Source organism: Crassostrea angulata, chromosome 7, assembly GCF_025612915.1.
Source record: "Crassostrea angulata isolate pt1a10 chromosome 7, ASM2561291v2, whole genome shotgun sequence".
NCBI lineage: Eukaryota > Metazoa > Mollusca > Bivalvia > Ostreida > Ostreidae > Magallana > Magallana angulata.
The window spans coordinates 11,925,663-11,939,515 of NC_069117.1; the positions used below are offsets into that span (position 1 = coordinate 11,925,663).

The 13,853-nt window shown below is 34.5% G+C and overlaps 2 protein-coding genes across 12 annotated transcripts in view; one reads left to right on the forward strand and one right to left on the reverse strand.

The window, feature by feature from the left end:
• Positions 1 to 4,857, forward strand: part of LOC128192400 (uncharacterized protein K04H4.2-like) — a 36,708-nt gene extending 31,851 nt beyond the window's left edge. For all 11 annotated transcript variants that reach the window (XM_052865034.1, XM_052865033.1, XM_052865032.1 and 8 more), the window contains 11 exons: positions 38 to 79; positions 197 to 352; positions 822 to 1,004; positions 1,410 to 1,568; positions 1,714 to 1,950; positions 2,063 to 2,153; positions 2,490 to 2,553; positions 2,755 to 2,856; positions 2,988 to 3,194; positions 3,305 to 3,355; positions 3,618 to 4,857. In XM_052865034.1, the coding sequence (XP_052720994.1) occupies positions 38 to 79; positions 197 to 352; positions 822 to 1,004; positions 1,410 to 1,568; positions 1,714 to 1,950; positions 2,063 to 2,153; positions 2,490 to 2,553; positions 2,755 to 2,856; positions 2,988 to 3,194; positions 3,305 to 3,355; positions 3,618 to 3,686 (1,361 nt within the window). In that variant the 3' untranslated portion in view covers positions 3,687 to 4,857. The remainder of the gene's footprint in view (positions 1 to 37; positions 80 to 196; positions 353 to 821; positions 1,005 to 1,409; positions 1,569 to 1,713; positions 1,951 to 2,062; positions 2,154 to 2,489; positions 2,554 to 2,754; positions 2,857 to 2,987; positions 3,195 to 3,304; positions 3,356 to 3,617) is intronic.
• Positions 3,785 to 10,931, reverse strand: LOC128192402 (epidermal growth factor-like protein 8). The gene is made up of 8 exons (XM_052865041.1): positions 10,636 to 10,931; positions 6,756 to 6,878; positions 6,552 to 6,670; positions 6,192 to 6,287; positions 5,986 to 6,105; positions 5,783 to 5,871; positions 5,492 to 5,675; positions 3,785 to 5,145 (listed from the first exon to the last, which is right to left on the reverse strand). Exons 1-8 carry the CDS (start codon positions 10,743 to 10,745, stop codon positions 5,087 to 5,089), a joined length of 900 nt encoding a protein of 299 aa, XP_052721001.1. The 5' UTR covers positions 10,746 to 10,931; the 3' UTR covers positions 3,785 to 5,086.
• Between the last annotated feature and the right edge of the window lie 2,922 nt (positions 10,932 to 13,853).

The window sequence follows — 13,853 nt, forward strand, 5'->3', positions numbered from 1 at the left end:
TTTTCAACAGCTGATAAAGCCTTTGTTTTATTTACAGTTTCAGGGGTCACAGGTGCTGATGAAATTTCCAAAGTACCAGGTACGTGTAAAAGAATGTATTCAAATGCAAGCACCAACAAATTTTATCTAAATAAGAAAAAACCTTCTGTTTATGATCCAGACTATTTTTATGTTTCTGGATTTTAATACTTTACAGTGTGTGCTGATGGCAGTGCTCCAATGCTGTGTGATAAGAATGAGTGCAGGACAGCTAAGTGTGAGGGTCGGAAGGACGCCACCTGTGTGGTGGACCCCTGTAACAAATGTCAGGTCTCCTTCAGGGACTCCAACAACAAACCAGTCACCTGTGAAGGTAAGTAGTAAAAAGTCTGTGGAGTGACTAAATGGTAGCTAAAAGGAGCAATAATTTTGGCATGTCTGTTCATGTTTGTTTACCCTTTAGATAACTATGTTTTTGTCGAACTGCCTGCAACTTTAACTTTACAAGATAGAGATGAATCTGAAAGGTCAATGTCAATTTAGGGTCATGGCTATTACAAGGTCATATTTGCTTCCTTAAGACTTTGTCATTGCATCTTATAAAACTAACATTTTCTCAAACTTAATTATTTGTTATTTTGATTAAATTTTTCATGAAGAACAAATAGGTACTACTCTAATTTATTAGAAAATGTAACTTGATAATTTGTCACTTTGAATATGACTGGCATCTTATCCATCTATTATGTTTATACATGTACTAATTGTACTAAATTCTGCAAAAAGCTGTCTACGCAATTTTTCATTGAAATACTCATTTCTGTTGTTTTTCAACCTTATAGTCGACAAATGTTCTCTGAAGATTCCTATTTCTGCATCTCGGAATAAGCAAGGCTGTGGAAATTTGGTTCAGCGCTGGGTGCATGATGCAAACACTGGAAAATGTGAACACTTTCTGTTCTCTCCTTGTGATGGAGAAGATGTGTATTATACGAGTCAGTGGGAGTGTAGATCCAAATGTATAGGTAAGTTGGGCACTTCACTCATTCATAATTACTGGTAAGACCTACGTTAGCTTAATTTCATAATGTACAAAAGTTTTGACTTTTAATTTGTATTTCCACTAAAATGTTAAGGAGAGACTTGGGAATCATTTAAATTCATGGGGGCAAATTTCATGGATTGTGAAATGTAAGATTATTGGTGGTGTCCAGGATGTAAATTTGTGTGGGAAGGCTACCCTCGAAGTGAGCCACCACGAATTATAGCTCCACAGTTTGCAAACAACTTTTTTTTTCTCAGCATATTATTTGTTGCATTTTTCTTTTTCCCCTGAGAATGACAGTACTTTCCTGTTATTGTCCACTCAAAACTGAAACAATTTTCTACTATATGTGTAATGTTTATCTTAGATTTGTTGTTATTTTAAGGTACCATCTGTGATGGTAAAGGTCCCAAGAGTTGCAGCACTAGTTGTACTGATCAGGTGTGTCGTCGATTTCCGGCCGCTCAGTGTCAGGTACACCCCTGTACCTGTGATGTGGTCTTCTATGACCTGGTCTCCAATGTACCTGTAGACTGTGATTCAGGTATTAAGTAGTCCTTTCAAAAAAATAAAAACGTTAATAATTTTATCATTTTGTAAATGTACAATGAAATCAAATTAACTAAGTAGGGAATAAAATCGTAGAATTTGCCTAAAATGATATTTCTTTTGTTACTTATGACCCACAGTCACTCCACTATGCCAGCTGAGACGATCACAGGAAAAACGGAAAGCTTTGATGCAGGAGATGGACAGCTCTAAGGTGTCAGAGTCGGTGCCCATCTCTGTGTGTGATGCCAAGGGGGAGTTTACTCCACAACAGTGTGACACAAAAGCAAAGAAATGCTGGTGTGTGGATGGCCTGGGGAACCAGCTTCAGGGATCAGAAAGAATTGGAACCAGTCCAGGACAGGACATTGGTTGCAGTAAGTTATGTTCTTGTGTAATTTATTTGTGGCTAGAATTTTTGACTGTCAGAATAAAACGATAAGTTTAATTTTATTGGTTCTACATTTGTGAGCTTTCTTTATTTTACAGAGCAGAATAAAACCACTTCAGCAGTGGTATCTTTGTTATTCAACTTGGATTATAATGTGTATGTCCAAAGCAAAGAAGACAAGCTAAAACAGTAAGGCTTTATTCCTATTCCACTAAAAGCATTCTACGAATGGAATTTACAATTTGACTTCTGTATTACAATTTGGTTAATTCTGTATTCAATACTATTTTCATGGATTTCATGAAACAAATGTTTATAGAGTTAAATGTGACATACCGGTATTGAAAACTAGTGACAAGCCAAGTGTCCTTAAATTTTAATATGCATCATCTAAAACTTAACTTACATGTAACTTAATCCATGAAAATCAATGCAAAAAAATGATAAATCACAGTTTAAAATGAACTACTTGTAGTTGTTTAATGTTTATGTGGTTTTTACAGTATGGTTATTTGGTCATTTTAGGGTTGTGATGGCAAAATTAAAGGAAATATCTCCAAAGATGGTTCAATATGTCAAGTCAGTGAAGGTAAAAATTTGTTGATTCATGTATTAAAGTTGTAATATACATGGAGAGATTAACAGAGCAGTCATGACTTACAGAGAAAATCACATCATGAACCTTGTACAGTAACTGTAAATGCTAATAGCTTTTAAATGAGGTAAAGTCTTGAACAATATAAGACATTTAATTGATCTTTGTTTAATGAACCTGATACTTTCTGTGTAGATAAGGAAGGGCAGTGTGTATGTTGATGTTGAGTTCGGACAAACTATGGCTTCTACAGAACCAGTGGACATTGGGAGCCTGGTGAATGTCCTGGAGAACGAGGTAAACACAATGAAATCAGAGGCTGAATATATTGTTAGACTTGACTATTTTAAGTAAACTTCAATGAATTCATCTTGAATACTGTTGACGCACTTCTGAATATAAAGTGTTTTAAATTTCCCATATTGTAGGTATACAGCGGACTGGACATGAGATTTGAGGGCCAGACTATAACAGCGGAGCCCTCCGTGTCTTCCTCTTTTACCTTCCAAGCTCAGACGGCAGGAGATGTGTCCAAATCTCCAGCAGACGGGAGCAACGACAGCCAGACAACAACCATTGTTGTTGTTGTTGTTATCTGCGCTGTTGTTTTAATCGCCATACTGGTGTTCTTTGTTGTATGTATTACTTTGAAACGTCGCATGCTAAAAATATTTTATTGTTTTTAAGTTAATTTTCATTTTTTTTTAGAATATTTTTAATTACTTCGAAAATTTTCATATTTTAGATTCGTAAAAGGAGAAGTCAAGAAAAGGCATTTTCAAACCTTAATACAAGTGTAAGTTGTTCAGCTTTCATTGCAACATTTTACAAGATTTGTGTTGCTTTTGTTTTTTTTCATTGTATATAAATACACGGCAAAGCTAAATTATAACTTATTTTATTTTTACCAACCGCATATTAAATCCTTTGTTGAGATTGTGACATATGTTGTTTTTATAGTTAATGGTGTAATATTATACTTTGATGTTCCAGAATTCAGTCATGAAATCATTTTAACCAATCATATCGGTATATAAAATTAAATCTGGATGTTGCAGGATCCTGAAGGAAGTCCCATAAAACAGAATTCAGTGTATTACCAAAACAAGGCTTGTGACAGAAAATAATCCCTAAAGGGGAGCAACTCTTCAGAAATCCAGGAAATCCAGGAAATCCATCATTGTTTGAGACCACCTTGGAAGTCATCATTTTGCTCATAATGTGCTATGTATATTTTTCACATGATTGTAAATGAAGTTTATTATATTGGATTTTTCATGATGAGAAGTAAGATTCTGAAATAGAGAATTTAACTAAGGGAAAAACACAAAAATTATAAATGATAATTTTTATTTATTAAATGAAAATTACCATATATATACAATGTAACTTAGGTAACATATGACTCAATATATGAAATAAATAGATAAAATAAAATGCATTATTATATTAAGAAATAAATCAAAGAAGTGCAAGTTAATACACTTTTACAGATAAATAATATGTTGATGTCAAAATTATTTTGTGTTCAATTTATGAATATGAAATAGTTCTTCTAAAGAGCATTTAATGGTTAAAATATCCGTTTGTATCAACAGCCTGCCATGATTTAATTGGAATTTAAAATGTCAGCATCTGTTATGCGTAATAAGAAGTAGGCTTGAAGCTTATACTGAAGTGCATCTACTTATTTATAATTAGAGCTACCAAGTTTTAGCTCTGACAGTTTTCAAACAATGAACAAATTTACATTTGAACAAGAAACAATAGCTACTTTGATTCTGTTTTGTTTTGTCTTATTACAGGCAAATTTCATTTTTTGACAAAATATTCATTGATTCAAGTATATTACAGTATATACATGTAAACTTAAAAGATATTTCATGACATTTTTGACAATTTTAGTATCAAAATATACACAAGTTGTTTGTATAATAAGCTTTACAGCACTTATAACAATTTATAAATTCTTGTGCTAGACATGTACTTTGTAGCTTTTGTACTTTTCTATCTCTTTGTGATGTTTAAATCGTTTACATTCCCTACCAAATTGTTAGATTTTGTGTTGTAAATATGGACATCTCAGATGTATACCTCACTGTGTATGTTGTGCTATATAATGTAACATTTACATGTGGTTGCTGGTTCATCCTAGTGCATAAACTCATACACAAAACACACATACATACATACGCTATTGATGGCATGGGTAAGAAATCATTTCTAAAATTTGTTGAACTTTATTTAATGAATTTGTGATGTTTCAAAACAAATCATGTAATAAATTTGGGTATCAAACTTGTTTAGTTATAGTTGTCTATGTATTTGATACGTACAATTTTTAAAAATCAAAATAGGCAAATCATGCATCCAATTTTGATCTTAAGATATGCCAATATGAGGGATTGCATGGAATGAAATTAAATTTCATTTCTTGGTTTTTATATTGTTACGTTTTGAATTAAGAAATAATTATATAATTGACCATCATAGACTAGAATATATTTATGGAACTCCTCTGTTTTATTCATCTTCCATTTCTGTATCTTGGCCTTCTTGAGTTTCTACCTCTAGAACCGCAGTCACCTGTTAAATAGAAATTTTGAATGGTACTTGTTGGTAGTGTAAGTGCTTGAAACAGGTACATGTAATATGCTTTTATAATAAAAGGGGGTTGGAATTGAATAATTTCTACTTAGCTAATTAGGAAACGATTTTTGACTTTCTCAATGTCAAAGAAAAGAGGATCAAATTGACCTGGAATCTTGGCTCTTATATAACCCACTGGACTATTAATTAGTCTGCCAGGCATGTTCATGAACCATGCCTTCCTTTCTCTTGGATTTGGATAAAAGGTTTGAGTGGCGAAAGGCACTTACATGGGGATGTGTGGTGATAGGGACCGAATGTGTATTCTGTTAATTGTACTCACATGACCCAATTTTTTCTTCTAAGTGAGAAATCTGATCACTGAGGGAAGAAATTATGTCAAATTCGTATGGGTCTTCAGTTGTGGTCGTTGGTGGCGGTGTTGTGTAGGATTTCAGTTCCTCCACTTGCACCATGGCATCATTGTAGTACCTCTCTAACACTGAGAAATTACCCCGCATCTCCTCCTGCAAGAGTGTGCACAGTTGTGAAATACCCTTAAAATGTACCTGTAGAAACCACTATTATATCAAGTTAATTAATTAAAAGGGTGATTATAATTACAGGTACTTACTTTTTCTTTCTCTACCATGTTTATTCGACCTTGCAAAGTGTTGACTTGGTTCATCATCGTTTCCAACTGAGGCAAACACAATGGGCAAACTAACAAAGACAAATATGAGTAACTGTAAGTATAGTATAGATATTAATGATGCATGGGTAATGTAAGGATGAAAGGTTACTTTATAAGTATATTTTTCCAGGTTATTTACTTACATTCGCATTTATAGCTATCAACTGATTTGAACCCATGGAAACATCCACATTCAAATCCACCGATCGTGTTTTTGCAAATTTGTTGACAACTGCTTCGTCCTGTCAAACACTCATCTACGTCTACAAGGAAGACAGTCCAAATTTACTCACATTATCTTAATAAAACTCTCCAGAAGAGAACATGGTGGGCTGTTATGTAACCTTACCTTTCTCGCATTGATGTCCGGTGTAATACGGTGGACATTCACATTGGTTTGGTCCAACACAAATTCCGCCATTTTGGCACCCGTGTCGACAAATTGCTATAAAATTGATATGTAACGAATTTAATGTGTTTCAATTATAAAAATACGTTTTGCACTGTAAAACGAAAGAAAATATGTGCGATTTAAGTGTTTACACTTTTGCATACACCAAATGTATATAACTAACAAATAGACCAACAAAGCTTTTCAAGAATACATTATTTTATAGATTTCAACGATGTGCCGTTTTAATGTGCGTTACTAGATAATGTTGTTAGAAAAGTAACAAAACTCCATATAAATTAATAGGTCTTTTCTTACGCGCCAAACAAGCCAAATCTCGTGGGTTCTCTTTGGTCCATCCCGGACAGCATCGCTTGTACTCCCCCGGAATCACTCGTTTGCGGAACACTGTTCTATAGGCTATCCTCATGTAGACCCTGATAATTATGAAATTAAGATTAATATCAAACATATTCCAATATCGTAACCCGTGATGGTGCATCTGTTAAAACTTGGAAGTACCTTGTGGAGTTTTCACAAGTATCGTTATTCGAACACAGCTTTGGGCCGTAAAATGGCCGTCGGTAGGATTGCCTCGTTGGTATTAGTTCGATTCTATCGCCTTGGTACGTGCAAACCCGTCTCCTACAATAAAACAAGACCACAATCAACTGAATTGACGATATATACGACGAACACTCGGATAGGACAGTGGCAAAAAACAAAACCAATAACGAAACTTTTTCCATGTTTGTCTTTACTTTTTATAATGTTATAATTTAAATAACTTAAAGTTTTTGACATTCGCCAGGTGTGCACATGTAAAGGTGGTAAGCTAAGCGCTGTTTTGGAATGTTTCTTTTTAAGTTGGAGGATTTATTCCGTCAATATGAGAGAGAGAGAGAGAGAGAGAGAGAGAGAGAGAGAGAGAGAGAGAGAGAGAGAGAGAAGAAAGATGGTGGTATATCTGCGTTGTCTTGTACAGTGACACGGCTTCTGCGACCTCTAGACACTTCTACAGAGAAACAGAAAAAGGCACTTGAACTAATTAAAACCACGATGAAGTGGCTGCTCCGTGGCATACTTCAATTTATGGGGCATATCTCTAGCGGGCCACAGTGTGTTATCGACTTGTTGCATTTACAATTGTGCACCTTTCAACCACAAGGTTAAGTGCAAAACTCCAAGCATTCCAGTACTGCTAGTCCGACTTACAACAGATTTCTAAATTAGAGCTACTATCCTACAAGGAACAAGGAACATTTGTTCTCGTATTCAAGTTGAGTCGTATTTTGTGGTTAGATACTCGTTCATTCGTTCAATTAGGGATAAAGTTCGATAGTTGGTACTACTTAGTCCCAAAAGTCTGCCGAACCTGACCAATTGAAATAGTGCCTATTACTGGCCAATTGTGGTATTTCTGTGGAGATCACATGAAATATCACATGTAATATTACATCATGCTTAATGTGAACGTGTCGTTACCCACCTACCCAACCATCCACCCCCCCCCCCCCCCTCGCCCACACACACACACCCTTTTATATGATTTGATGCTCACAAACGTGTGTGTCATGTCACACTCTCCCTACCCTTCGCTCTGGTTCAAATACATTCAGTTTATTAGTAGATCCCCTTCAATTCGAATATGTCCTCTTTAAACAAATTTCGATTATTGGGAATTAAAATGTGTTTGTCATGTACAAATTTTGATTCCTCATAATCTAAATTTATGTGAAGGACATATGGTATGCTTTCCAAAGTTCATACGTTATAAAGAGTGTCGGAAAGCTTGCCTCATACCCAGCGACCCCTTTATTTAGGCTTATGTCATGGTCACGGAAGACGAATAGTGTTACTTACATGTAAGAATAGTTTAATAAATAGTATCTTGTAATTACATATAAACAGATCCTTATTACGACACAAAAATTTAGACATTTATACGAGACGAGAATATAAGAATTAAAACAAGTCTTACATATATTGCTGAAACAGTGCACATGGTTTAAAAGTTATTGTTATTTTGACAAAACGTGCATAAGAAAATGTTGCGTCCCGACAATTCTGGCAAGCCATGAGGACTGTACTATCTTATATTAATTTTCCAATTCAGCGCCACCTTGATCAAAATATTTCGCACTACATGGTTTATTGGTTTATCATTTTAAAAAAAGCCAGGTTGTTAATTTCATCTAACATATTTAATTCAAGATTTTAATTTACAGCACACCTCGTATGTATTTTAGTATCAATATGTTGAGAACATGACTTAGTTGTCGTATTACCTGAAAGTGTTGAGGCAGAGACCCCATAGGTACCTGGTTTGAACCTCGCTGTGGTCACTTACTGTTGTGTTGTGTCATTAGACAAGACACTTTATCTACATTGTCCACTCAGTTGCAATACCATTGCACGTATCGATTATGTAATGGTTTAATTTAAGATGGCACGGTGGCACCGACTTCGGGAGCCTATTGGCTCGTAGGAGGAACTACATGTATTACAATTGGTTATTATTGTGTTACAGAAAAAGTATTCAATCCATTTGAATTTTTAGTGTAATGAAATATATTGATATCAAGTCAAATACTTAAACCGAAATTGTTTGATCAGAAAATTGTATGTTTTCATTTTTCAGGTACCGTTATATTCCATGGAAGACAGACTTTCATATTTTTAATATATATCTGGTACTTACCGCATTTATTTATAATATATATATATATTCTTAGAACTTTCCTATAATTTGTGTTTAATGTCCCTGAACACAATTTCGAACATTATGTTTCAATCGCTTCGTTAGCAATCTCAAACTACGAATTTCAATTATACTATCTAAATTCTCCCCACAGGTGAACATTCTTAGAACTTTGCATCTAGATATATTAAAGTGTACCGTAGCTGTAGGAGAACACAAAATAAATAGTCTTCTATCTCTACTGTCTTGTGTTTATGTCGTGGTGTACCAAGATTATTCTATTTGATTTTAATAAACATATATTACTATTGTCAGATGTGTGAATGCCTATAGGGAATGTGTTGTTTGAAACTTTAAAATTAGACATTTTTGAATTGATTTATTATCTTTGGGAAATTTCACTTTTAAGTGCAAAGTTTATCATCGTATCAAAAATTTCAAAAATAGCAAACTTTTCAGAAAATGTAAAAGATATCAAATTTAGTGGAACGAAATCTCATTAATGTAACGGGAGAAATCTATCTTATTTATGACTAAAGCGTATGGGTGGGGAGTCAGAGTAAACAGGAAAGAATATTTCAAACTCCGTTTACGAAATTGTTCATTAATTAATCAAAACACAATGAGCCTTTTTTATGCACACGCCCTACATAATCGTATTTTACCCCCACCAACCCCTTTTTGGGGCGATGAAAAGGGAGGGGGCGGGCATGCACTTTATTCCGTTTTTTGAATATGCTGTTATTGACACTTGAAATAGAAAAATAACGCTGTTATTCATGATCATTTCCGACAAATTATTTTATTTTTCTTGATATTAAATGTATTTTTTTTCTATCACGAGAGATTGTAAGTATGTACACCCACGTGTATTGTAGCCATGCATTTCCGCTACTTTGATACGTGTGTTGCTCTTGATATGTTCAATATGGTCTTTTTCTTTTCTTAACGCTAATTACGTGTAAAAATATGTTCAAAATCTTAACAATCTCTCTCTCTCTCTCTCTCTCTCTCTCTCTCTCTCTCTCTCTCTCTCTCTCTCTCTCCCTCTCTCTCTCTAAAAAAATAACGAAAAATTATTAACCGCCTAAATACAAATTGTTCTAAGAAAATTTGTCGAGACTTTAAATTCAAATGATGATGGCTTTCAATTATCCAGAGCAAGAATTATTTATAATTATATTAATTATGTTTCACATATAGTTCATAACCCCACCCCATCCCCACCCCCACCCGCACCCCCTCCAAGAGATACTGAAATCCTATTAGACAATATTTCAAGATTATCAATATTCGTCACACTACCGTTTTATCCGTTCTTAACAAAAATAAAAGACATTTCATTTTACGCTTCTAATAATTGAATAGAAACAATTTACATGTAATTGGGGCTGTTTTCGCCGATCCTAACAAATCTCCTTTAAAAATGTTCTAAAACAAATATGCATGTACTGCAAGACTTCCGAATAAAATTGAACGCGTTTATGTTTTACCTTGACATATTACTACTCTGTATTTTTGTTTTGCAATATGCCATATTTTCTGGTTGGTTTAACTTAGAATTTAGAAAATATGAACTGGCCACAAAAGATTTTTTTCACTATATTTATTCATTTATTTTTATTGATTTTTTTTGGGTCACTTTTAAAAACTAAAAGCTAAAATTTTCGAGACAGTTTAAAGTGAAGCCTTTGTACCTACCCATCAGAGTGCACCTTCTCCTGGGGTAAACTGTCCACAGCTTCAAAGGTGAACACAATAATCAAGAACCCCCAAATCAGCATCTCTTTGTTCACTTCCTTTTGCAACATTTTCCTTACTTCTTCTCTCCTGTTAGAACTATGGATGTGTGATGTCGACTTACTATATTGCTTGCTAGAACAACCTTTTGAAAAAATAAGCGTGAAAGCGTAGACTGCTTCAGCAACTTGAACTTATCTGGTTACGCATGACTACACGTTTGGTAAAGAAGTCTGCCCCCAAAGCTACAGTAGAGGGACCTCCTCATAACGTGTGTGTGATACGACAAGGGACGACGTACTCTCTCTCTCTCTCTCTCTCTCTCTCTCTCTCTCTCTCTCTCTCTCTCTCTCTCTCTCTCTCTCTCTCTCTCTCTCTCTCGTGTAAAAGAGAATGGTAATATTGCAGAATAAAAAAAACATCAAGCACGTAGCATCTGTGGAGGGTGGTGGGTGTGTAGGAGAATTTCGTTTGAGGCATTTTCCGTTTCTTAAATAAAACAAGGACGGGAATCATTTACAGGTATGAACACATTACTTATAAAAAAAAAAATAAAACGTAGTTTACAATACTATACATGTATATACCCTTAAACCCCCCCCCCCCTTCAACACACCATGGAAATTTATCTGTTGTAACATGTACATGTATGTTGATGTTGTTCCTCGTACCTCTGTATTGTCATTGGGCTAAATAAATAATTAAGAATAAAAACCAACAACAAACAATAAATTAATGGAAAAAAGAACATCCTGCAATCATATCACTTGACAAAAACATCGTAAAAGTTGTAAAATCAAAACATTAACGTAAAGCATAAGCGATATTTCCTCTAATCTAAGTTTGTGGTTTGGTCTTTGGATAAGTGTTTATATCAAAAACACGGATACAGATGGACTATGTGTACATAGCGGAAGCTGAAATATCTGAAACCAGTTTCCAGAGAAAAATCTCGCGGCCTTAACCTTGATGACCCAAATAATTTGAAGGTCACCCCTATATCTACGTCTCTACGTATCTCAAAATCTCTTGACGACAGGAAATTAAAAAATCTAATTTTCTAGGATAAGAGAAATCTAAAAAGTGAAATTTACAAATTTATGATCTGACCACCCCCAAGACCTTATGGAAGGCCAAATATGAAAAAATGGTCAATTTTTCAAAAACCTTTTTCGCTTCTCCCACACGTAAAAATGCATGGTTAAGATACCCATCCCCAGTGAGCCCTAGATACCAAAATTGTGAAATTCGTAGCCCCTATGTCAGGGGTTCAGGCCCATTGGGCGGAGCAAATATGGCCATATAGTGAAAGAGTATTTAAGGTGGCCACATGCAGTTTATTCCAATTTTCAATAGAAGACCATAAAACATATACTTATCAAATATTAAAATGATGATAGGGTTACTATAGGTATCTTTAAAGAATTTTTTAACGTTTTTTCGTGTTTTTGTAAAATATTTTTTTAAAAAGACAGCTATTAACAAATTGAGAGATTTTTTTTTGTCATATGATGGATATTTCCCTCGGACACATAAAAAAACCCCACTTCTTAACATTCAAAATTGTTATTATTGCAATTTTTGTTAGTATTTCCCCAAAACATAATTTTTCATATTTTCTTACTCTGTTGACAAATCATCTGAAAAAGTTGTTTGGTGTTATAAGAAAATGTATTTTAATAAATGTGACATAAAAAATTGAATGAAAATCATTGCAAATAAACACCAAAAATATTTTAAATTTTATTTGGTATGAAAGTTCCTCAGGTAAGGGTTATCGTTCCTAAGTCCCAAGGCCCAAACACCTTGGGGACTTTTCATTTCTGAGTTGAAGAAAATTTCCTAAATATAATGTTGGAATGATAAATACATACATATTTCATTATTGGCCTGTATAAGTGAATACAGGCACGTAGCATCAGGGGGGGCCAGGGGGGGGGCTGGCCCCCCCACTTTTTCTCGCAGCAACAATTTTTTTAAAATTTACATATAAAAATATGAATTATAATGGAGTTGGCCCCCCCACTTTTTTGGAAGTTAGTAAAAAATTGATATGAAAATAAGGAAATGAGTAGTAAAATTGAAGTACCCCCCCCCCCCCCCCACGGATTAGGAATTTCATGATTTGGAGGGAAAAAAATTTTGGTAAGGAAGAATTTTGGAAGTATAGTTGAGCCCCCCCCCCCCCCCCCCCCCCCCCACGGATTAGGATTTTGAAGATTTTTAGAAACTTGAAGTTTCCCTTTTTCTTTTTTTTTTTGCTTGTCAAGATTTTTTGGATGGGTCTGGCCCCCCCACTTTCAAAAACGATGCTACGTGCCTGGAATATACTCGCTTTAATGCAAAACTAAGTCAAATAGATAAAGGGGGAAATTGACTAGGCTAATAGGATTTATGTATCCCAACCTGAGAAAAATTCAAAGCAACGTACCCTCCCATCCCCTTAAGGTGTCGATATTAATGTGCATTAAAGTATATTATTATTGAAACATTTTCACCGGTTTAGAATTTTCTTTCACAGTATTCAACCAAAAAATACGTTTTAGAAAATTTTGGAAAGTTAAAAAATTTATTGTTCTTAACGGGATTCGAATTCATGACATCCAGATTTGTAGTGAACCCACTAACCCACTGCCCTACGGTGTAACATATCGATAATGAGAAAGAAACTATTTAAAAAATTATGCTTGATTTTATTGTTTATTTCGATAAATACCACACAACGTGAAGGTGTCACATACCACATTACTTGTATGTGAATTTTCCAATTATCAAATTAAATCTATTCATTAAACAAATTTTTGAAAAGAGCGGTCCCCATACTATTCGCCAGTTTCAGCCAGTACCGGAATTGCATACTTCCAGATTTACTTTTTTGCGTACTGCGACATCAAAAAGTGGTGTATAGAGCCACCTTAATCTCACTTTTTTTTTCTCCGCTTCCACAGCAAGGGGTACGAAATAAACTGAATGCACGGTTACGGTGACATGAAGCCCTCTACGTGTATATCGTGGAATTCATGACAGTTTACAATTTTTGGCCCCTGGAACTGGTAATCAAAGTATACCACAGTAACATCTTTTGTCCAGTAATATTTACATATTTTTAAAGGAATAATTGAATTAATCATAAAGAGCAAGTGAAAGTAAATGAAATATTAATTGTTAACAGTGGTTAA

Excerpts from the sequence above, each read along its gene's own strand:
- LOC128192402 (XM_052865041.1), bottom strand. The coding sequence starts at position 10,745 with ATGTTGCAAAAGGAAGTGAACAAAGAGATGCTGATTTGGGGGTTCTTG. Across the intron at positions 6,879-10,635 it reads GAGAAGGTGCACTCTGATGG|GAGACGGGTTTGCACGTACC; the intron begins GTAGGTACAAAG and ends GTTTTATTGTAG. Across the intron at positions 5,676-5,782 it reads ACATGGTAGAGAAAGAAAAA|GAGGAGATGCGGGGTAATTT; the intron begins GTAAGTACCTGT and ends ACACTCTTGCAG.